The sequence below is a fragment of the Macaca mulatta genome, chromosome 19 (assembly GCF_049350105.2).
Source record: "Macaca mulatta isolate MMU2019108-1 chromosome 19, T2T-MMU8v2.0, whole genome shotgun sequence".
NCBI classification, from domain to species: Eukaryota; Metazoa; Chordata; class Mammalia; order Primates; family Cercopithecidae; genus Macaca; species Macaca mulatta.
In genome coordinates, this window is record NC_133424.1 from 52,108,514 (window position 1) to 52,132,858 (window position 24,345).

General features: G+C 46.4%; 1 protein-coding gene across 2 annotated transcripts in view; it reads left to right on the plus strand.

Annotated features, from left to right (window-relative positions):
* CYP2A23 (cytochrome P450, family 2, subfamily A, polypeptide 23) overlaps positions 1–23,102 on the plus strand; it is a 46,233-nt gene extending 23,131 nt beyond the window's left edge. The window contains exons 3-11 of one of the 2 annotated variants that reach the window (XM_077975859.1): positions 12,395–12,628; positions 12,905–13,067; positions 14,058–14,207; positions 14,447–14,607; positions 15,686–15,862; positions 17,878–18,019; positions 18,487–18,674; positions 19,195–19,336; positions 19,977–23,102. In XM_077975859.1, coding sequence (XP_077831985.1) covers positions 12,449–12,628; positions 12,905–13,067; positions 14,058–14,207; positions 14,447–14,607; positions 15,686–15,862; positions 17,878–18,019; positions 18,487–18,674; positions 19,195–19,336; positions 19,977–20,158 — 1,485 coding nt within the window. In that variant the 5' untranslated portion in view covers positions 12,395–12,448 and the 3' untranslated portion in view covers positions 20,159–23,102. 2 annotated transcript variants of the gene reach the window in all.
* The last annotated feature ends 1,243 nt before the right edge of the window (positions 23,103–24,345 follow it).

Here is a 24,345-nt window from a genome sequence, read left to right on the forward strand (position 1 = left end):
CATAAATTCTTTGCCTAGGCCAGTGTCCAAAAGAATTTTCCCTAGGTTTTCTTCTAAAATTTTTATAGTTTCAGGTCTTAGATTTAGGTCTTTAATCCATCTTGAGTTAATCTTTGTATATGATGAAAGATACTGGTCCAGTTTCATTCTTCTGCATATGATTATCCAATCTTCCCAGAAATATTTATTGAATAGGATATCCTTTCCCCAGTGTATATTGTTGTTGACTTTGTCAAAGATTAGTTGGTTGTAGGTAGGTGGTTTTATTTTTGGGTTTTCTGTTCTGTTCCATTGATATATGTGTTTATTTTTATACCAGTACGATGCTGTTTTTGTTACTATATGCTTGAAGTATAATTGGAAGTCAGGTAATGTAATGCCTCCAGCTTTGTTCAACTTGCTTAGAATTGCTTAAACTATTTGGGCTTTTTTCTGATTCTATATGAATTTTAGGATGGCTTTTTCTAATTCTGTGAAAAATGGCGTTGGTGTTTTGATAGAGATTGCATTGAGTCTATAGATTGCTTTGGACAGTATGTTCATGTGAATGATATTGATTCCTCAAATCCATGAGCATGGGATATTTTTCCATTTGTTTATATCATCTACAATCTCTTTCATCAGTGTTTTGTAGCTCTCCTTATAGATATCTTTCATCTCCCTGGTTAAATATATTCTTAGGCATTTTATTTTCTTTGTTACTATTGCAAATGGATTGCCTCCTTGATTTTGTCCTTGGCTAGATCGTTACTGGTGTGTGGAAATGCTACTGATTTTGGTAGGGTAATTTTGTATCCTAAAACTTTACTGAATTGTTTTCTCAAATCTAAGAGTTGTTTTTAGAGTCCTCAGAGTTTTCTAGACATAAGATCATCTCATCAGCAAACAGGGATAATTTGACTTCAATTTTCTCTAATTTGGATGCCCTCCATTTGTTTCTCTTGCCTAACTACTCTGGCTAGGACTTCCAGTACTGTGTTGAATAAGAGTGGTGAAAGTAGTATTCTTGTCTTGTTATAGTTCTTAGAGGGAACGCTTTCAAATTTTCACCATTAAATGTTATGTTTGCTGTGGGCTTGTCATATGTAGCCTTTATTACATTGAGATATGTTGCTTCTATGCCTAGTTTGTTGAGGATTTTTATCATGAAGAAATGCTGATTTTTATTGAATAATTTTTCTGCATCTATTGAGATGATCATATGACTTTTGTCCTTCATTCTGTTGATGGAATGTATAACATTATGGATTTGCATATGTTAAACCATCCTTGGATCCCCAGGTTAAATCTGACCCAATCATGGTGTATGGTCTTTTTTATTTGATTTGCTAGTATTTTGCTGAGGCTTTTTGTATCTATGTGATTCAGGGATATTGATCTGTAGTTTTCTTTTTTGTTGTGTTCTTGTCTGATTTTGTTATCAGGATGATACTGGCCTCGTAGAATCAGTTAGGGAGAATTCCCTCCTCCTCAATTTTTTGGAATAGTTTCACAAGGATTTGTATTAGTTCTTCTTTGTATGCTTGGTAGGATTAATCTGTGAATCTATCTGGTCCTGGAATTTATTTTCTTGAAAGACTTTTTTTTGAGACAGAGTTTCACTCTGTCACCCAGGCTGGAGTGCAGTGGCATGATCTCGATTCACTGCAACCTCCACCTCCTGGGTTCAAGCAGTTCTGCTGCCTCAGCCTCCTGAGTAGCTGGGATTACAGGCGTGTGCCACCACGCCCAGCTAATTTTTGTATTTTTAGTAGAGATGGGGTTTCACTGTGTTGAGCAGACTGGTATCAAATTCCTGAGCTCAAGTGATCTGCCCTCCTCGGCCTCCCAAAGTGCTGGGATTACAGGCATGAGTCACCATGCCTGGCCTTCTTGGGAGACTTTTAATTACTGATTCAATCTTGCTATTCATTATTGATCTGTTCAAGAGTTCCACTTCCTGGTTCAATCTTGATAGATTGTAACTGTCCAGGAATTTATCCATTTCCTCTAGGTTTTCTAGTTTGTGAGGGTATAGCTGTTCATAATAGTCTCTCATGATGTTTTGTGTTTCTATTCAGTCAGTTATAATGTCCCATTCTTCATTTCTGATTGTTTTTATTTTCATTTTCTCTTCTTCTAGGTTAGTCTAGCTAGTGGTTTATTAGTTTTGTTTAACATTTTGAAGAATCAAGTTTTGTTTTGTTGATTTTTTTGTTTTTGTGGTTTCTATTTCATTTAGTTCTGCTATGATCTTTGTTACTTCTTTGGCTAACTTTGGGTTTGGTTTGTTCTTTTTCTAGTTCCTTGAGGTGTAACGTTGGTTGTTAATTTGTGATCTTTCTACTGTTTTTTGAGATGGAGTCTCACTCTGTCACCCAGGCAGGAGTGCAGGGGCGTGATCTCGGCTCACTGCACACTCTGCCTCCCAGGTTCAAGTCATTCTCCCACCTCAGTACAGGCATGCACCAATAAGCCTTGCTAATTTTTGTATTTTTTAGTAGAGACAGGGTTTCTTCATATGGCCAGCCTGGCCTCAAACTCCTGACCTCAAGTGATCCACCCACCTCAACCTCCCAAAGTGCTGGGATTACAGCAGTGAGCCACCATGCCTGGCCCTTTCTACTTTTTTGATGTGGGCATTCAGTGCTATAAACTTCCCTATTAGTACTGCTTTTGCTGTATCCCACAGGCTTTTGTATGTTGTATTTTCATTTTTACTCATTTTAATTTTTTTTTAAAATTTCCACCTTAATTTCTTTGTTGACCTGGTGATCTTTCAGGAGCATGCTGTTTAGTGCCCATGTATTTATACCATTTCAAAGTTCCTCTTAGTATTGATGGAATGGAATCCTTTTCTGACTTTATCCACTGTGATCTGAGATGATACTTGATATAATTTTGATTTTTAAAAAATTTGTTAAGACATGTTTCGTGGTCTTAATATATGGTCTATCTTGGAGAATATACCATATGTTGATGAAAAGAATGTATATTCTGTAGTTGTTAGGTAAAATGTTTTGTAAGTGTTTGTTGAGTCCATTGGGTTAAAGTCCAATTTAAGTCTGCATTTGTCCATTTTTGCATCACTCTAAAGGAACACCCAAGGCTGCGTAATTTATAAAGAGAAGTGGTTTAATCAGCTCACAGTTCTGCAGGCAGAACACGAAGCACAGTACTGGCATCTGCTACTGATATGTGTCTCAGGAAGCTTACAATCATGGTGGAAGGCAATGGAGGAGCCAGTGTATCACATTGGCAAGAGATGGAAGGGGGTGGTCCCAGACTCTTTTAAACAACCAGATCTCATTTAAACTGAGTGAGAACTCACTCATCACGAAGGGGACGGCACTGAGCCATTCATGAGGGATCTGCCCCTATGATCTGATACCTCCCTCTAGGCCCTTCCTCCAACACTGGGGATCACATGTCAACATAAGATATGGAGGGGACACACATCCAAAGCATATGAAAGTCTAATGTTTCTTTGCTAATTTTGTCTCTCAATGATCTGTCTAGTGTATGAGTGGGATGTTGAAGTTCTCCACTTTCATTGTATTCTGTCTGTCTCATTCTTTAGGTCTAGTTATATTTGTTTGTAAATTTAGGGGCTGTGATGTTAGGTGCATATATATTCAGCATTGTTATATTCTCTTGCTAAATTGATCCCTTTATCATTATATAATGACCTTGTTTTGTTTTTAATGTTTTTGATTTAAAATCTGTTTTAACTGGCATAAGATATAGCTATTCCTGCTTGTTTGGTTTTTGTTTGCATGGAATATCTTTTTCCAACTATGTACTTTCAGTCTATATGTGTCTTTACAGGTAAAGTGAGTTTCTTATAGGCAGCATAGAGTTGTATCATGGTGTGTGTGTGTATGTGTGTGTGTGTGTGTGTGTGTGTTTATTTGTTTTGAGATGGAGTTTTGCTCTTGTTGCCCAGGCTGGAGTGCAATGGCACGATCTCGACTCACTGCAACCTCTGCCTCCCTCTGCCTTGAACTCCCAGGTTCAAGCAAGTCTCCTGCCTCAGCCTCCCAGGTAGCTGGGATCACAGGCATATGCCATTATACCCGGCGAATTTTTGTATTTTTAGTAGAGACAGGGTTTCTCCATGTTGGTCAGGCTGCTCTCGAGCTCCCAACCTCAGGTGATCCAATCGCCTCGGCCACCTAAAGTGCTGGGCATCATGTTGTTTAAAGTATTCTGCCAATACGTATCTTGTAAGTGGAACATTTAATCCATTTATTCAAGGTTAATATTGATATGCTAGGCTTTATTCTTGTCATATGGTTAATTGTTTAAAGTTATTTTATATGATAAATTATTTGTTTCTTTCTTTTTCTCTGTCATTGTGGTTTGATGAGATTCTGCCATGTTGCCATTTGATTCTTTTCTCTTCCTCATTTATGAGGTTGTTTTTATGAGAAATGTGAGTTTTATTCTTCTGTGTGTTTTCATGATGCTGAGTGTTGACCTTTCATTTCCATGTTTAAGACCCATTTGAGCATCTCCCATAGGAACAGGCTAGTGTTGACATGTTCACTCGCCATTTGCTTGTCTGGAAAAGATTTTATTTCTCCTTCATTTATGAAGCTTATTCTGACAGAGCATAAAAGTTTTGACTGACAGTACTTTTCTTTCAGCAGTTTGAAATGCCATTCTGTTCTCTTCTGGCCTGTAAGGTTTCCACTGAAAAGTCTGCTGTTAGTCTGATGAGTTTTCTTAATAGGTAACTAGATGATTTCTCTTGCTAATTTTAAAATTATTTCTTTCTTCTTGACTTTAGACTTTCTAAATATACTATTATGTGAAGTTCTTTTTGCAATGTATTTGCTGGGGCTTTGTATCTGGATGTCTAACTCTCTTGCTAGATTTGGAAGTTTTCATCAATTACTTCCTAAAAATAGGTGTTCTAATTTTTTAAAATCTCTCTTCCCCCTTGGAAATACCAAAAATACATAAGTTTGGTCACACTATGTAGTCCCAGATAACTCAAAGTCTTTGTCTCTTCTTTTTTATTCATTTTTCTTTATTTTGTCAGACTGGATATTTCAAAAGACCTGTCTTCAAGTTCTTAGATTCGTTTTTTTTTTTCTAATTTTAGAGATGGGGTTTCAGTATGTTGCCCAGATTGGCCTTGAACTCTGGCCTCAAGGAATTCACCTACCTTGGCCACCCAAAGTGCTGGGATTACAGGCATGAACCACCTCACCCAGCCATGTTCTGAGGTTCTTTCCTCTGCTTGGTCCAGTCTACTATTGAAGCTTTTGAATATATTCTGTATTCCCTTCATTGAATTTTTTTAGTTCAAGAGTTTCTGCTTTTTTTTCTTATAGTATCTCTCGCCTTGGTAAATTTCTCATTCATTTCCTGGACCGATTTTCCAATTCTTTGTATTGATTTTCAGATTTCTCCTGCATCTTGTAGGGCTTTATAAAATCAACATTTTGAATTATTTATCTGGCATATTGAGGGATTCTTTTTGATTGGGATCTGTTGCTGGACAATTATTGTGATCCTTTGATGATGTCATGATTTTCTCCTTTTTCGTGTTTCCTGTGTCGTTTCATTGATATCTGCAAATCTTGTGTAGTAGTAGCTTGTTGAAGTTTTGTTTTTTTTTTGTTTTTTTTTGTTTTTTTTTTGAGACAGGGTCTCGCTCTGTCACCCGGGCTGGAGTGCAGTGGCGCAATCTCGGCTCACTGCAAGCTCCGCCTCCCGCGTTCCCGCCATTCTCCTGCCTCAGCCTCCCGAGTAGCTGGGACTACAGGCGCCCGCCACCTCGCCCGGCTAATTTTTTTTGTATTTTTTTTTTTTTTAGTAGAGACGGTTTCACTGTGTTAGCCAGGATGGTCTCGATCTCCTGACCTCGTGATCCACCCGTCTCGGCCTCCCAAAGTGCTGGGATTACAGGCTTGAGCCACCGCGCCCAGCCCTCAAGTTTTTTAAAATTGTTTTTGTAGGAGAAAATTTTTTTCCTGAAAAATGTATGTATGTTGTTGGTTGAGTAGGATACTTTGGCTTTCATTCTGGGTGCCTATGGTAGTGTGATCTTAGTATGACTTCATAGGCGGTACCCACGGTCACTGGTATCTTTGATTTCCTTGGTAGCTTAGAGTAGTTATTACTTGAGATTGTGGAAAAATTTAGCTGGGTATTGGATGCCAACTGAGCCCATCTTTGGGCCCTGGTGGTGGCAGCAGCTTGGAGAGTGTGCCTGAGCCCCAGAGCAGCCTACACTGGCTTTGGTATTAGTGAGTCCTGGGAGGCTGATTCTTGAGCTTCTTAGTGGCTTGCTTAGAGGGTAGTCATGGAAGTTGGGGGACAGGGACATGGGCAAGTTCTCAGACCCCTGGGAAGCACACCCTGGTGTGATATGGTTGACGGCAGTAGCGGTGGTGGAGCAATCCACTAGGACCCAGGCAGTCCATGTTGGTGTTGCTGGTAGATGCAATGGGTTGGGTGGGCTACTCCCCAGTCCCACAGCATCCTGTAGCAGGTGTGGTGGTATTGTCCTAAGTGTGCTTAGGAGAGCTTGTTCTCCCCTGTCCCTTCCCCATCTGGGTGGCATCACCTCACACTTGGCAAAAAGGGGGACACAGCCCAACATTAAACTCTTGCAATTGTGCCTGCTGTGGGCTTGTGACCAGAGAGGGCAGGCAGCACCAGAGCTTCCTATGTCTTCTCTGTTGAATCCCTTCTCTTCTCTGAAGAATCCGAGCAATCTTTCCTAGATAATCTGTTTAAAATGGAGTTCCTCTCCATGAAGAAGGCCATGCTACCTGCATCTGGTCAGCCATCTTGATCACCTTTCTACATTTAAAGAGACACAGCATGTTAAAAAGAAAATTTAGTTCCCTTAGGAATTGTTATTTACCTAGCCCTCCCAGTCAAGAAGTGGTCTGCATTTTAAAGGATTTTAATGCTTTTTTTCACTCCCCAGTGATTTCAGGGAATTGGGTTGTTAAAAATGTTTTCTTTAGAGTTAATAGTTTTTATTCATGGGATGCTTGTTCCAATAGAAGTCACTTAACCATTACCAGAAGAAACTTCATCAGTGCACTTGGCAGCTGATATCTTTGTCCTCTTGGAAAAAAAAAAAAAAAAAAAAAAGTTGTTCGGGCATGGTGGCTCATCCCTGTAATCCCAACCCCAACACTTTGGGTGGCTGAGGCGGGCAGATCACCTGAGGTCAGGCGTTCAAGACCAGCCTGGCCAACATGGCGAAACACCATCTCTACAAAAGTACAAAAATTAACCAGGCCTGATGGTGGGTGCCTGTAATCCCAGCTGCTCAGTAGGCTGAGGCACGAGAATTGCTTGAACCCAGGAAGCGGAGTTTGCAGTGGGCTGAGATCGTGCCATTGCACTCAGCCTGGGCGACAGAGCAAGACTCCATCTCAAAACAAAACAAAACAAAACAAAAAAACTGTTCATCCCTGTCATCTATCCAACTTCTTTCCCATCTCTGGACTCCTAAGTCTTGCCATTTTCCTGGTAGGGAGGAACTTCATGGCCATGGATGTGAGTTATCCAAACACTCAGAAGAAAAGAATCTTGACTTTCTTCTCTTCTTTGACCTTCTTCACTCTATTTCAGCCAACATTCCCACAGCCCCACCCTAATCCTTGTCATCACTCTGAAATGTGAAACACAGACATTTCACTCTCTGACCACAACCACTACTACTCCAACTCCCCCACTACTTCATTGCCAATGGCCTGAGGGGTATACTGGCCCACAAGGTCTTTGGTTAAGGTTCCAAAGAGTGCAAACACTATAGAAAGTCAAGTCTCCCTCCTATTAAAATACTTTTTTTCTAACATTTTGAAACCTTTTGTTACATGTTTACACGAAAGTATTTGAAGAACACAAGAGATTACAAGCAGTTTTTCTAATGTTTCATAAAGAAAAACAGGTGGGGCCTGGCAGTCCAAAGTAGTGATTAACAGCATGAAATTTACATTCACAGCCAGGCGTGGTAGCTCAAACCTGTAATCCCAGCACTTTGGGAGGCTGAGGTGGGCGGATCACCTGAGGTCAGGAGTTTGAGGTTTGAGACCAGCCTGACAAACATGGTGAAACCCCGTCTCTACTAAAAATACAAAAATTAGCTGGGTGTGGTGGCTGTAAACCCAGCTACTCGGGAGGCTGAGGCTGCAGAATCACTTGAACCCAGGAGACAGAGGTTGCAGTGAGCTGAGATCGCGCCATTGCACTGCAGCCTGGGCAATGAGAGCAGAAGAGCAAAATTGCATCTCAACAAGAAAAAAAGAAAGAACAAAAGGAAAGAAAGAAGAAAGAATGAAAGAAAGAAAAGAAAAGAAAGGGAGAGAGAAAGAAAAAAAGAAAGAGGAAAGAAAGAAAAAAGAGAAAGAAAGAGAGAAAGAAAGAAAGAAATTTACAGTCATACAAAACCATACTAAGACTCTACCCTCATCAGCTGTGGAATGCAGAAGCAAGTCACTTATGACCGACTTTGGGAGCCTTACCTAACTCATTTGCAAAATGGAGATGATAAAGCTAACCTCACAGTCTTGCAATGAGGAGTTTAAGATTATGCTCATAAAATCTTCCCACAGTTCAGGGGCTTTTTTCAAGCAGACACATGGAGCTGGGCTAGGACTGTTTTAATCCAAACACAGATGAGCACAGGAAAACATCAGATGTTCAGCTGTATGCAACATGGCCCACAAGCCTGCACAGACACACCAGAATGCACACATGAAAACATCCACATACTTACATGTAGTCACCCAGTTGTGAATGTGTACACACAAATATGACTATGCAGTATACATCTTCTTTTACACAGAAATGCACATTGTAGACACCCCTAAATCATGTGTGCACACATGCTGTATGCAGAGACAGACAAAAAGACTGGCAAGCATTGAGAAACAGTGGCACACCCCGTCAGGCACACACACACATGTGCATGTGTAGACATAAGTTGGAATGGATACCCATTATCAGGCACAAACATACACCCCACAAAGCCTGGCACACACACAAATTCATGTATCAACATGGACATACTGAAACATACATGCACATAGACACTACAAGCATGCACCCAGAGTGACACACAGACGGTTGTATAAATGAGGATAAACATGGCAGAGGCATCCAGGAGAACCCATTGGACAAAATGGCACAAAATACAAAGATGCAGGAGCACACAGGGTGATTGAGGGGAACACTGACTTGCAGGAAAGGAGAAAAAGAAAGATAGAGACGGGATCCAAGACAAGTGTAGACAGACAGGTGGGCAAAGTCCTGTGCAGGGCTCCAGGGCCAACCAGAATAACCTGAGAATCTAATGCTGGTCTGTCCTTCTGCAGATACTGCCTAACTCAGCACCACGCTCCAGGAGGCCATGAAGGATTAATTTCCTATTCACAGCTCCATGGGGTAAATCTTGGCTGTGCTGAGGAAGGGATGGGGAAAGAGGTTCCCAAAGACTCTGTCCCTTTCCTCCTTCCCAAAGGAAAAGATTTGGGAGCTTTAGACTAGAGAATGTAAAAGCAGGGAAGGTGCTTAGGGAACATCTCATCCATCCACTTCATCCTACAGATTAAAGAGAACAACTACTATTCATTGAGCACTTACTGCCATGTACCTCATCGGCATTAACACATATATTTCTCCCCTAAATAGCCAAAGAGGTAGGAGCTGTTCTTGGCTCCATAAGGCTCACAGAGATAAAGTCAACTGTTCAAAGCCACACAACAAAGAAGGGATAAGGTTAGGATTCCAATCCAGGCCTTAATCATTGTACCATCCATCCAGAAAGGGAAACTGAGGCCCGGCAAAGAAAAGGGATCTTCTTGAGTTCAACACTGACTCACTCTGAAAGCCTGTACCCAAGACACTGCCCACTGGGACAAGTCCCTCTCACATCATTTCAGACACCATTCTCTCACTCCATGCTCCAGGGTAATCAACAAGTCCAACATCGATTGACCTCTATGTCCACAAATACTGGAGTTCTCCCAGCCTGTCTCTCCCCACCCCTCCCTGGCCAGGTCATGGCAGCCTGCTGACCACTCAGTGCCCTTCCCTGTGCCAACCTCACTGAGAAACAAACTCCCCAAATGTCTGTCTCCCACCTTTTAAGGAAACAAGAAGGAAAAGGAGGGGCGAGGCCCAAGTGCAGGCTGGTGACCAGGATTAGAGGGATTGATATCTGCCCAGCTGGTGCTGATCCTCCTTCCCACCTCTTCCCCCCCAAAATCAACAAACAACTTTCCTCTCTCCGCTTTGTTCTCTGAACTTTGCTCCCTCCACACAGGTCTCAGAGCTCAGCATCCCAGAACACTTGGAGCAAGATGTCAGTCCTGGGGGTGCCAACCTCACCCACCTCCCCTTGTCCAAAGTTGGTGACCCAGAGGACAGGTGCAACGCTGGAATCCCCAAACATCAGAGCCTGTCCTGTGGCCATCTGGGGCCCCTCTCAGGGTCTTGTTGAGGCTCATCTCAGGCCCACATAGGACCAGTCTCAGCACCTGCCTCATGCTCACGTCAGAGCCCAATGGAACCAACCCTATATGGTGCCACTCTTAAACCCTCTAGAAGCAGGGCATTCATATGCCCTCAATGACACCTGAGACAACACACAGAGCCCTCTTGGCACCAAACATGACTTTAATATTCTTCTGTCAAGTTCAGTGCCAACTTCTTTCCCATCCTCGCGTACACCTGGGGGCAGTCCCAAAGCCAACACAATGCCTCCCCTCCCTGGTCGTACCTGAGGCTGATATCAGAACCTGTCAGTGTCATCCCTGTGTCCACTGCTGATACCAATCTCGGCACCCACCTCCTGCTAAGCCTGGCCCACACTTGACTCCCAGGGTGATCTAGGCCAGTCAATGAAGTGGGACGAGGAAAGAGTTCACATCCCAGCTCCCTCACTTACTCCCTGTGTGACCTCACTCAAGAGGATTTATGGAGTCTAGATCTGCTCATCTTCAAAATGAGGATGATCATGAACCAACCTCATTGTTACAAAGATTCGACCAGATCATACACACCTAGACTTAATCTTCCCATATACGACCGTGCTCACCAAAGGGTAACTGTCCTGTTTACTAAGGAGGAATTTCTCTGAGGGAAGGACAGGAGGCTACTCATCCCTTCTCCACTCCCACCCACCCCAGGCTCTGTCTCTGTGCCTGACACTGGAGTTTACCCCAATCTCTTCTGCGATTGTTCCCTCTGCCTGCTAATAGTAGTAGCCCCTGACAAAGCAGGAATCACCCTTAAAGGAGACTTAACTCACCCTCAAATATGATCCTCTCTTCCTAAATAGTCCCTTTCCACCGGCAGGAAAACCAAATCCACAAAGTGGAACTAACGACGCAGAGCAGGAGAGATGGGAGTTCAGGGCCACTCACGCATGTCCCCTGCCCACTGTCTGTTTTCTGTCCTCTGTAGACCCTTATATAAAATGAGAAACATAAATAACAATAATAATATTCATTGGAATGATACAATCAATCTACTGGGTTTCCCTAAGGATCAAGGTTGGAAACGAGTGGATGTCTTTGTAAATTCCAACCCTTGGGACACTTGAGATTTTTCCACCATTTGGGGGTTGTTATTACTATTTCTCCAGACCTGGCCAATCCCTCTGCCAACTGATAACTCGAGGTACTCTCCTCCAGGTGTGGGGAAAGTTCCCCTGAAATACGGATCCAGTCTTCCACCCCTTTCCCAACCAGAGATGGGCAGTGGAGGTTCTATGGCACCCATCCTGGCCTCACTCTGAGGTTCCAATGAGGATTCTGGGCATCAAGAGACAGCTCTGGGCCAAAGCAAAATCAAGTCAGCTCCTGGGTGGGGTGCTGGGCTGCTGGGTTTTCTGGGAGGAGCTGCTGGGCTTGCTACACACTCCTCCTCCCAGAAACTCCACACCCACACCCTGGTCTTCCTAGCCCCAAGACTCTCAAGTCCATATGCCTGGAATCCCCCCTCCTGAGACCCTTAACACTGCATCCTTCTCACCAGAAGACCCCCAAATGCACAGCCACACTTCTGTCTCACCTCAATGAAACACAGACCTTTGGGTTGCTCTCCCCAGGAACCCCCACATCCACAACGTTGAGGTGCATTCTCAGTCTCAGACCCAAAATCCAAAGTCCAGGTGCTCCCCTGTGCAAATATTCCAAACTCCTCCGTTCTACAGTTTATCTGATGCCCCCTCCTTAATACACAGCCCTAGGGCACCCCTCCTGAAGTACCACAGATTTATTCTGGAGTTCCCCTCCCTGTTCAGCTTACCCAGGGTCCCCCTCCTCCTCCCTTGCTGACTGTGTCCCAAGCTAGGCGGGATTCATGATGGGGGGTGTAGTGGAGAGGTGAAATGAGGTGATTATGTAATCAACCAAAGTCCGTCCCTCTTTTTCAGGCAGTATAAAGGCAAACCACCCCAGCCGTCACCATCGATCATCCCACTGCCACCATGCTGGCCTCAGGGCTGCTCCTGGTGGCCTTGCTGGCCTGCCTGACTGTGATGGTCTTGATGTCTGTCTGGCAGCAGAGGAACAGCAAGGGAAAGCTGCCTCCAGGACCCACCCCATTGCCCTTCATTGGAAACTACCTGCAGCTGAACACAGAGCAGATGTACAACTCCATCATGAAGGTGTCCCAAGGCAGGGAGATGGGTGGCACGGGGTGGGGGCTGCCCAGCTGGCTGGGGCTTTGTGGCAGGGGATTGACCAGTGTGGATGGGAGTCTTACAAAAGGGATTTTTGGAGGATCAGCATCAGGGTCCTAGCCAAGAAAGACAGGATCTTGGGATGTCCAGCTCCCTGACTGAGAACCTAGGGACAACGGATCCCAGGAGTTGACATCTCGGTGCTGGGCCCATTCAGAGTGGGAGCTGCTCCCTCTAACCTCTCCCACCCGCCTCCATCAGATCAGTGAGCGCTATGGCCCGGTGTTCACCATTCACCTGGGACCCCGGCGGATTGTAGTGCTGTGCGGATATGATGCCGTCAAGGAGGCTCTGGTGGACCAGGCTGAGGAGTTCAGCGGGCGAGGCGAGCAGGCCACCTTCGACTGGCTCTTCAAAGGCTACGGTGAGGGGGTGCCCAAGAGGGGGAAGGTGGCCAGGGGGACGGGATGGTCTCGGTGTCCCCAGCCTTCTCCCTGCCTCTCCTGCCCACTGGAGGCTATGACAGAGCCCCCTGTCTGGTCTTATCTCCCCATCTCCTTTCATTCTGGCCTCTCCCTGTGTGTCCCTCACCTGTCTCCAGCGTCCCTGTCCTGATTCCTCCCTGCATCTCTCTGCCCCTCGTTTTCTCTCCTCATTCCGCCTCACTGGAGTCTCCTCTTTCCCCTCTCTCCATCTCTGAGGACATCCCGGGTTTCTGTTTTCCAACCCTGGTCCTCTGTCTTCATTTGTCTTTTTGTCCTTCTCAGCTTCTCTGCTTCTCCGTGTTTCCCCTCTCTCCGCTTCCCTCTCCCACTCCTTCCTCTGGCTTAGGATTTCACAGGATTCCTACTTCCACATCTCCAGCCTCCATCTCTGAGTAACAGTTGGTCCTCCTTCCCGTCCTCTCTGTTTCTGTCTCTGTATGTTTCTCTCTTCTCCAGCTCAGCTTAAGAATCTTTCACCACTTTTATTTCCTCCTCCCAGATCTCCCCATATCTTACTTCCCCTCCTTCCATCCTCTTTCTCAATCTCTCTCTCTCTTTCTCTCCCTACTTTCTTCCCTTCCTCCATGGAGTGTCCCTGTATCCCTCTGTTTCTCTGGGCATCTGTCTGGCCTTTCTGCTTCTCTTCTGATTCTCTTATTCTTTCTACCCGGGGTCGGTCTGTCTGTCCGTCTCTCTCTCTCTCTCTCTCTCTCTCTCTCTCTCTCTCTCTCTCTCTATCTCTTTCTCTCTCTCCCTCACTCTTGTTTCTCTGACTCTGAGTTTGCAGCTCTTCTGGGCACTCCCGCTGAATCCATCTCTCTCCCACCCCACTCCCTCTCTGCTCCACCCTTGGGGAGCCCCCTGGAGCTGGTCCGCTCCTGCCCCTGCCGCCCTCTGACCTCTCTCCACCCCCACGTTCACCTCCCCAGGCGTGGTTTTCAGCAACGGGGAGCGCGCCAAGCAGCTCCGGCGCTTCGCCATCGCCACTCTGCGGGACTTTGGCGTGGGCAAGCGCGGCATCGAGGAGCGCATCCAGGAGGAGGCGGGCTTCCTCATCGAGGCCCTCCGGGACACGCAAGGTGAGCAGGGCACCCCGAGGGGACGGTTGCAGGAGCAGGAAAACGCCCAGGGCGGGGACCCGCGCGCGCGCATTCTGCCTGATGATGGGGACTAGGTGGGGAAAGGCCCCCGCACTTCCAGCCCTGGAGTCTGGCGCTGGGAATTTGGCTCAACAGGGCCCTGCCTCCTGGAATTCTGACTCTCCCCAGGCCTCTGAGTTGACTCTCTCCCCAACCCCCTTCTCCGGCCACACCCGCAGGCGCCAATATCGATCCCACCTTCTTCCTGAGCCGCACTGTCTCCAATGTCATCAGCTCCATTGTCTTTGGGGACCGCTTTGACTATGAGGACAAAGAGTTCCTGTCACTGCTGCGCATGATGCTGGGAAGCTTCCAGTTCACGGCAACCTCCACGGGGCAGGTAACCGGCTGCAGCCCGGCCCGCGATGCCCCTACCACAACCTGCCAACTGCTCCCCTACCTGGAGACAGGTGCCCCAAACTCCCACCCCCCTCCAGACAGTGTCCCCTCAAAATCAGCCCCCAATATTGGACAACTGGGCAGTTGCACCAGAAACCAGGACAGATGCACAATACCCAGTCTCCAAGGACACCCGAATAGCTCAACAGATGCTCCCCAAAACAGAGCCTGCCAGCAGGATTCAAGCCCTCAGCTCAGCTCTCTTACCTGGGTGCATGTTCCCATCCCCAACTTACTGTAATTTCTAACAGGTACTCCCTACCCAGTTCTTCTTTTCACATCTACACAAATGTTCCAAATTAGCCCACTGGAATATCTGGCCAAGCACCCTCTACTTCACCCACTTTAAATACCTGAAAACATGGACAGCTGCCCTAACCAAGACCCGAAACACATAAATATCTAGACAGATTATTCCCCAGACACCCAAATAAGTGTTCTCCAACCCTTTGCAATCACACACCCTACAGAGGAGCTCCCAATGCATCCCACTTGGATACATAAACACCTGAACAGGTATCCCCTCCACTTTAACATCTTCACCAGCCGCGCTTTAATACATGAACACCTGAACAAAAGTCCCCAGTCTGGACCCAGTAAGTATCTGGATAGTTGTCCCCAACCAAGTCCACTTAAATGCCTAAATACCTAGACAGGTGGCACTCCCCTCATACAAGCCACACCTGAATAGCTAAACACCTGGACAGGTGTCTTCCAACTCGACTTCACTTGAATATCTGAACACCTAGATGTGTGCTCCAATCCAGCCTCATTTAAATACCTGAAACCTGGATATATGCCTCAGTTCTTCTCACCGAAATTCCTAGACTGTGGCCCTGGCACCTAACCCATGTGAAAACTTAGATATAAGTTCCCATCCAACCCCACTGAAATACCTAAACACCTGGACAGATGCCTTTAACTCAGTTCCTTCCTTGCTATGAAACAAGTCCCATTCCCATCAGCTCCAGGCCCCTGACAACTGTCCTTCCCTTCCCATCCTCTCTCTGCAACCCCAGCTCTATGAGATGTTCTCTTCAGTGATGAAACACCTGCCAGGACCACAGCAACAGGCCTTTAAGGAGCTGCAAGGGCTGGAGGACTTCATAGCCAAGAAGGTGGAGCACAACAGGCGCACGCTGGATCCCAACTCCCCACGGGACTTCATCGACTCCTTTCTCATCCGCATGCAGGAGGTACACCCCAGCAGCCAGTGCGGGGAGATGCAAAGCCAGGCAGGGGGAAATCAGGCTGGGAGTGGGGCAGGCAGATAACACAGGGCCATTCAAATAGCCCTTGTCATAATAATCCTCACAATTGGCCGGACGCGGTGGCTCACGCCTGTAATCCCAGCACTTTGGAAGGCCGAGGCAGGTGGATCACCTGAGGTCAGGAGTTCGACCAGCCTGGCCAACATGGTGAAACCCTGTTTCTACTAAAAATACAGAAATGGGCCGGGCGCGGTGGCTCAAGCCTGTAATCCCAGCACTTTGGGAGGCCGAGACGGGCGGATCACGAGGTCAGGAGATCGAGACCATCCTGGCTAACACGGTGAAACCCCGTCTCTACTAAAAAATACAAAAAACTAGCCGGGCGAGGTGGCGGGCGCCTGTACTCCCAGCTACTCGGGAGGCTGAGGCAGGAGAATGGCGTAAACCCGGGAGGCGGAGCTTGTAGTGAGCCGAGATCCGGCCACTGCACTCCAGCCTGGGCGACAGAGAGAGACTCTGTCTCAAAAAAAAAAAAAAAAAAAAAAAAAAAAAAAACAGAAATGACCTAGGCATGGTGACATGCGCCTCTAATCCCAGCTACTCAGGAGACTGAGACAGGAGAATTGCCTGAACGCGGGAGGCAGAGGTCGTATTGAGCGGAGATCATGCCACTGCACTCTGGCCTGAGTGACAGAGCAAGACTCTGAAAAAAAAAAAAAAATCCTCATAATCCCAACTATATCAACCACTGCTGTTCCATCTACTGAGCCCTCACCCACAAGCAGGACTTGTGCACATGAATTAGAATAGCAAGCACTTCTACAGCACTACCACGTGCCAGGCACTGTGTTAAGTGCTTTAAGATAGTCCCCACTGAACACTCACAACAGCTTTGAAGGAGGTTCAATCATGGCCCCGATTGTACCAGTGAGGAAACTGAGGCCCAGAGAGTTGAAGTGTCTTAACTGAGGTCACACAATAAGGAAACCTTGGTCCCCCAAGCTCAAACCCTGGTGTCTCTGAGCCTAAAGCTGGTGCTTTTAGCCACCAAGCTCTCTAACCGTTCATGCCCTGGTTATCAGACACACCTCTGTGGACAGGTGACCTGGCTTTACATTGCAGGGTCCTCACATCCATCTGGACATCAGTTTCCCATGGGGGAAGGCTTTAGGGAGTCTGAAGCTCAGGGAGAAAGGATCAAGGGAGGAGATTCCTCCACAGTAAGTGTCAAGATTTTTAGGGAAGAAATAGGTTGCTGTTGCTTAAAGTTCTACGCTTGTTTCTTAGAAAAACTCTTTTTTCCTGACTCTTCATCTTGCCGTCTCTGTACTACTTTCTCTTCGTCTCCCCTCATCATTATCTTTCTAAATATTCCTACCATTAAAAAAGTAACAGACTGGGAAAATGAAAAAACCCCATCTGTACAAAAACTACAAAAAAAATGACTGGGCATAGTGGTACATGCCTGTGGTCCCAGCTACTCAGGAGGTTGAGGTGGGAGGATAGCTTGAGCCCAGAGTGGGCAGAGGCAGCAATGAGCCAAGATCACGGCACCGCACTCCAGCCAGGGTGACAGAATAAGACCGTGTCTCAAAAAAATTAATTACTTTTTAAAAAATTAACAAGTGAGCCTGCATGGTCATGTGCATTTGCAATTCTAGCTACTCAGGAGGCTGAGGCTGGAGGATTCCTTGAACCCAGTTCAAGTCCACCCTGTGCCACTTAGCAACGCCAAGTCTGTATAAGAAAAAAAGACTGACAGCTAAGTTGATAATTAAAGGACAGACGGTCAGCGAGGTAAAGAAGCTGAGAAGGAAGAGCATTTTGGGCAAAGCCAGCAGCCAGGGCAAGGGCTGGAACCTGGAGCGAGTCCGGCAGATCTAGGGTCCCTCTTTCCACCTTTCATCTGGACCAAAGAGAGGAAGATTCACAGGAGAAGCCCTAGAAGGGCCCCAAAAGCATGGGAAGTGAGGTTGGTCTAAAGCCCCCTCTCCCTGCAGGAGGAGAAGAACCCCAACACGGAGTTCCACTTGAAGAACCTGGTGCTGACCTCGCTGAACCTCTTCTTTGGAGGCACCGAGACCGTCAGCACCACCCTGCGCTATGGCTTCCTGCTGCTCATGAAGCACCCAGAGGTGGAGGGTAAGGCTGGAGGGGGAGGGAAGTGGAGGGTTCCAGACCCTCAAAACTCCACTGACCCTGGTGCAATGTCCCCACCTGTCCCAGATCCCAGGACCCTGAGACGTGCCTTGCTCTCCAGAGACAGGGCAATATTCAGCTGATAGGAATCAGCTGAGTCTCACTGGCTATTAAAATACTGAAAATGTCTGCAGTGATCTGTCAGCCATTCCTCTCCCAAGCCCACTTAGTGCCACTATCTACTCCTCCGGATCATCTCCTAAGTTCCTCCCTGTGCCTCCCCTGTGATTTTGGCACAACCTGGTTAACAGGATCCTGCTCCAACAATGTGAATCACTGATGTCTGTTATGAGTGGTCTACCTCCGTGTCATTGGTGGAGCCATGTAATCCACCCCGTTTTACCTATTTGGACTATAATCCCTTCTCTGAGACCCCTAAATACCTAAACACATTCCCCCATCTCCCCAAGCCAAGGTCCACGAGGAGATTGACAGAGTGATCGGCAAGAACCGGCAGCCCAAGTTTGAGGACCAGGCCAGGATGCCCTACATGGAGGCAGTGATCCACGAGATCCAAAGATTTGGAGACATGCTCCCCTTGGGTGTGGCCCACAGGGTCATCAAGGACACCAAGTTTCGGGATTTCTTCCTCCCTAAGGTACTGTCCCCCCACCCCCCAGACTACAGGGACGTCCAGCCTCTCTCTGTATCCCCAGCATCCCACCCCCATTAGAAGCTTTCTAGACCCTGTCCCACTCCCTCAATCAGTCAAAGAAGACTTCCCCCACCACCACATCCATTCCACCTTCCCACTTAGAGACTCCTGAGTTCTGCATCTCCCCAGACTCTTTGTGTCAGGAGAATCAACCCCATGTTCCCAAACTTCCTGTCTTAAGAAACAGGAGCCCCCTTTCCATTAGGCTTTTTGCCTTAGGGACACAAGTCTCAGGTCCCCCAAACACCCTGCCTAGCAGGACATGGACCCCATGTCTCCCAAACTTCCTGTTTCAGAGACATGAACCTTCTATCCCCCAAAGCTCCTCCCTCAGAGGTCCCCAACTCCTCCATGCCTGCCACTTCCGCTTACCTGGGGCACCTTAGTTCCCCCTCCAGCCCCTGTGTACTTTCACCAATCCCCCAACCTGCCTCATCACACACACCTTCCTCCTCCCTCCCAGGGCACCGAAGTGTTCCCTATGCTGGGCTCCGTGCTGAAAGATCCCAAGTTCTTCTCCAACCCCCAGGACTTCAATCCCCAGCACTTCCTGGATGAGAAGGGGCAGTTTAAGAAGAGTGATGCTTTTGTGCCCTTTTCCATCGGTAAGAGACCACTGTTTGCTGCCAGGCCACTGCTCACACCAGCAGGCGCCTCCCTCACCCAGCTCCCCTCTGTGCTGTGTAGTCTGGTATTTCTCCAGCTTGGAAGTTCCTGTTAGAATCTACCCTTAAGCCACCAACTGATACTTCCTTAACTACCAAGCACCCAATACCTGCGCCCAGGTAAAAGGGAAGGAAACATCTTCCCCCATAGATTTATTTGTCTAAGGTCACACAGCAGATTCTTCAGATCCCTGAAAAGGAGATAATGGCACAGCACAGCAGTCATATTTGCAAGTGTGTCTCGCAGGTAGGGGCATCTAAACCTCCCATTGCTACACCTGGCATGGATCATCCATCTCTGATGAATGCGTGACATTATGCCTTTTTCAAAACCCATAGAACTGTACAACACAGAGTAAACCCTAATGTAAACTATGGACTTTGGTCAGTAATAATATATCAATATTGGTTCACCATTGTTATATCTCTTATAGAAAGAAACTGAGGCTTCTCTGAAAGTCTCTCAGGCCATAATATTCCACCTCTCCTCCCTGGGAGAGCCGCAGCTGGGGGTCGGTAGTGGGGCGAGGCTGCACTGAGAGTGGGCTTCACCTCCACCCCTCCCGCCTCTCCTCCTCAGGAAAGCGGAACTGTTTCGGGGAAGGCCTGGCCAGAATGGAGCTCTTTCTCTTCTTCACCACCATCATGCAGAACTTCCGCTTCAAGTCCCCCCAGTCGCCCAAGGACATCGACGTGTCCCCCAAACACGTGGGCTTTGCCACGATCCCACCAAACTACACCATGAGCTTCCTGCCCCGCTGAGGGAGGGCTGTGCTGGGGCAGGTCTGGTGGGCGGGGCCAGGGGCGGGGCTCACGGGAGGGGCGGGACTAAGAATGGTTGCAGGATAGGGGAAAGGAAGACTAGGTGGTTAGAGGGAAGAGAAGAAACAGAAGGGGCTCAGTTCACCTTAATGATGTCCTTCAGAGCTGGGATGAGAGGAAGGGAAACCTTATAGTATGCTATGGAGAGTAGTAATAATAGCCGCTCTTATTTCCTGAACAAGTACCTCCATGTCAGCTTTGTTCAAAAAGCGTTGCACGTTCACCTCACTTAATTGCCACAAACCTCTGCAAAGAGGAACAGCACTCATGCCCATTTTACACGTGACAAAGCTGAGACTCAAAAAGTTGTCTCTATCTGATGTCTCACAAAACATATGCGCCCAGAAAATCTTTGAACACAGATCTGTGCCCATAGCCCTCTAGAAAGATTCTTAAAAAGCACCCTACCTTATGTAAAACAGCTTAGTATAGCATCAGACGTCCTGAACATCCCTGTCCTGAGGGTTTTTCCAGAGACCTGAAGGGTGGCTGTCCTACCTTCACTGCACACTTGCCCACACTCTCACCTACTCAGCATGCTTTGAATACCGGGGTACAGTCTGAGCTCACTACCAGGTAAGGCCACTGTGGCCCACTCAGAGTCAGTACAGGGACACAATGAGACATGAATGGACATACAGAGTCAGTCCATTGACAATTCTTTTGCACAGCAGAAGTTTTTAATTTTAATGACTTTCTGTCATTGTATCTCTTAAAGAAAAAGTTGAAGGAGAGAACCACTTTCAGAGAATGCCGAGAGAACTCTGGATGAAGATGTACCTTATGCATGTGTGTGATCATGTGCAGGTGTGCATGTGAGCATATGACTGCATATTCTTCTCCGTGTATGCATGAAACACATTCCACTATGTGTTTCTGAAGGTGGGGCTCTCCTGATGGATCTGGGGTCCATTGTAAGACCCAGTTAAGAGTTTCACAGTCACTGCCCACTCTCAAGGAAGTTAGTGTATGTCCCCCTTAGAAGCTGCCTTACGGCATTCACGAAAATTAACTCAAAGTTTATCATAGACCTAAATGAAAAGTGAGTATAAAATTTCTAGAAGATAATACAGGAGAAAATCTAGATGATCTTAAGTTTGGTGATGACTTGTTAGATACAACACCAAAAGAACAATCCTTGAAAGAAGCAATTGATAAGTTCTGTGTCATTAAAATTAAAAATTTCTGCTCTGCAAAAGAATTGTCAAGAGAATGACAATACAAGCTGCAGACTGGGAGAACATATTTGCAGGGAACATATCTGATAAAGGACTTACATTCAAAATACACAAAGAACTGTTAAACTCGACAATAGAAAACAACTCAATTAAAGAATGGGCAAACAATCTGAGCAGACACCTCACCAAAGAAAATATACACATAGCAAAAAAGAATAAGGAAAGATGCTCCACATCATATGACAGTAGCAATTTCAAATTAAAACAATAGTTTTTTTTTTTTTTTTTTTTTTTGAGACAGAGTCTCGCTCTGTTGCCCGGGCTGCAGTGCAGTGGCCGGATCTCAGCTCACTGCAAGCTCCGCCTCCCGGGTTCACGCCATTCTCCTGCCTCAGCCTCCCGAGTAGCTGGGACTACAGGCGCCTGCCACCTCGCCCGGCTAGTTTTTTGTATTTTTTAGTAGAGACGGGGTTTCACCATGTTAGCCAGGATGGTCTCGATCTCCTGACCTCGTGGTCCGCCCGTCTCAGCCTCCCAAAGTGCTGGGATTACAGGCTTGAGCCACCGCGCCAGGCTAAAACAATAGTTGTGTACCACAACCCACTTATTAGAATGAGTAAAATCCAAAACTGACAACACCAAATGCTGACAAGGAGGTGGCTCAACAGGAACTGTCATTCATTGATGAGGGGAATGCAAAACGGCACAGCTACTTTGGAAGGCAGATTGGAGATTTCTTGCAAAGCTAAACATATTCTTACCATGTGATACAGCAATCATGTTCTTCTGTATTAACCCAAAAGAGTTGAAAACGTATAGCCATACAAAAAATTTCTGCACAGATATTTATAGCAGCTATGTATTCATAGTTGCCAAATCTTGTATGTAACCAAGATGTTCTTCAATAAGTGAACGGATAAACGAACTGTGTTATGTTCATACAATGAAATACGGTTGGGCGTGATGGCTCGTACCTGTAATTACAGCACTATGGAAGGCCAAGGCACGTGGATCAGTTCAAGTCAGGAATTTGAGACCAGCCTGGCCAACATGGCAAAACCCCATCACTACTAAAAATACAAAAATTAGCCAGGCATGGTGGCATGCGCCTGCAGTTCCAGCTACTTGGGAGGCTGAGGTGGGAGAATTGATTGAACCTGTGAGATGGAGGTTGCAGTGAGCTGAGATGGAGCCACTGCACTCCACCCTGGGTGACACAGTGAGACTTTGTCTCAGAAAGCAAGCAAAAAAAAAAAATCTATCTATCTATCTATCTATCTATCTATCTATCTATCTATCTATCTATCTTTCTATCTATCTATCTATCTATCTATCTATCTATCTATCTATCTATCTATCTATCTAGATAGATATATAGATATGAAATTTGGCAATAAAAAGAAATCAGGCCTCAGAAAGACATGGAAGACCTGAAATGTATATAGCTAAGTGAAAGAAGCCAGTCTGAAAAGGGCACATACTATGTGATTCCAACTATATGACATTCTGGAAAAATGAAACTGTGAAGACAGTACAAAGATAGTAGTTGCCAGGAGTTTAGGGAGGAGGAAGGATGAATAGGTGCAGCACGTGGTTTTAGGGCAGAGAAACTATTCTGTGTGATACTGAAATGGTGCATAATATTATGCCTTATTCAAAACCCATAGAACTGTACACAGAAAAAATAAAACCTAATGTAAACTATAGACTTTGGTTTATAATAATATATCAATATTGGTTAATCATTGTAACAAAGGTACCATACTTATAAAAGATGTAAGGGGAAAAAGAAGTATATAGGAACTTTCTTCCATTCCAAGATGGTCAAATAGGAACAGCTGCAGTCTGCAGCTCCCAGAGAGATCGATGCAGAAGATGAGTGATTTCTGCATTTCCAACTGAGGTACCTGGTTCATTTCATTGGGACTGTTCAGACAGTAGGTGCAGCCCATGGAGGGTGAGCCAAAGCAGGGCGGGGTATTGCCTCACCCGGGAAGCACAAGGGGTTGGGGGATTTCCCTTTCCTAGCCAAGGGAAGCCATGACAGTGTGTACCTGGAAAATTGGGACACTACCACCCAAATACTGTGCTTTACCAACAGTCTTAGCAAATGGCACGCCAGATTATATCCCATGCCTGGCTCAGCAGTTCCCACACCCACGGAGCCTTGCTCACTGCTAGTGCAGCAGTCTGAGATCGAACAGCGAGGTGGCAGCCTGGCTGGGGGAGGAGAGTCCACCATTGCTGAGGTGTGGGTAGGTAAACAAAGCATACAGGGAAGCTCAAACTGGGTGGAGCCCTCCTCAGCTCAGCAAGGCCTCAGCATTCCACCTCTGGGGGCAGGGCATAGCTAAGCAAAAGGCAGCAGAAACTTCTGCAAACTCAAACGGCCCTGTCTGACAGCTCTGAAGAGAGCAGTGGTTCTCCTAGCATGGTGTTTGAGCTCTGAGAACGGATAGACTGCCTCCTGAAGTGGGTCCCTCACCCCGATGTAGCCTAACTGGGAGACACCAGGAGGGGCCGACTGACACCTCATACAGATGGGTGCCCCTCTGAGATGAAGCTTCCAGAGGAAGGATCAGGCAGCAATATCTGCTGTTCTTCAGCCTCCACTGGTGATACACGGGAAAACAGGGTCACGAGTGAACCTCCAGCAAACTCCAATGGACCTGAAGCAGAGGGACCTGACTGTTATATGAAAAACTAACAAACAGAAAGGAATAGCATTAACATCAACAAAAAGGACATCCACATCAAAAACCCCATCTGCAGGTCACCAACATCAGAGACCAAAGGTAGATAAAACCACAAAGATGAGGAGAAACCAGAGCATAAAACCTGAAAATTCTAAAAGCCAGATCACCTCTTCTCCTCCAAAGGATCACAGCTCCTCACCGGCAACGGAACAAACCTGGGCAGAGAATGACTTTGATGAGATGACAGAAGTAG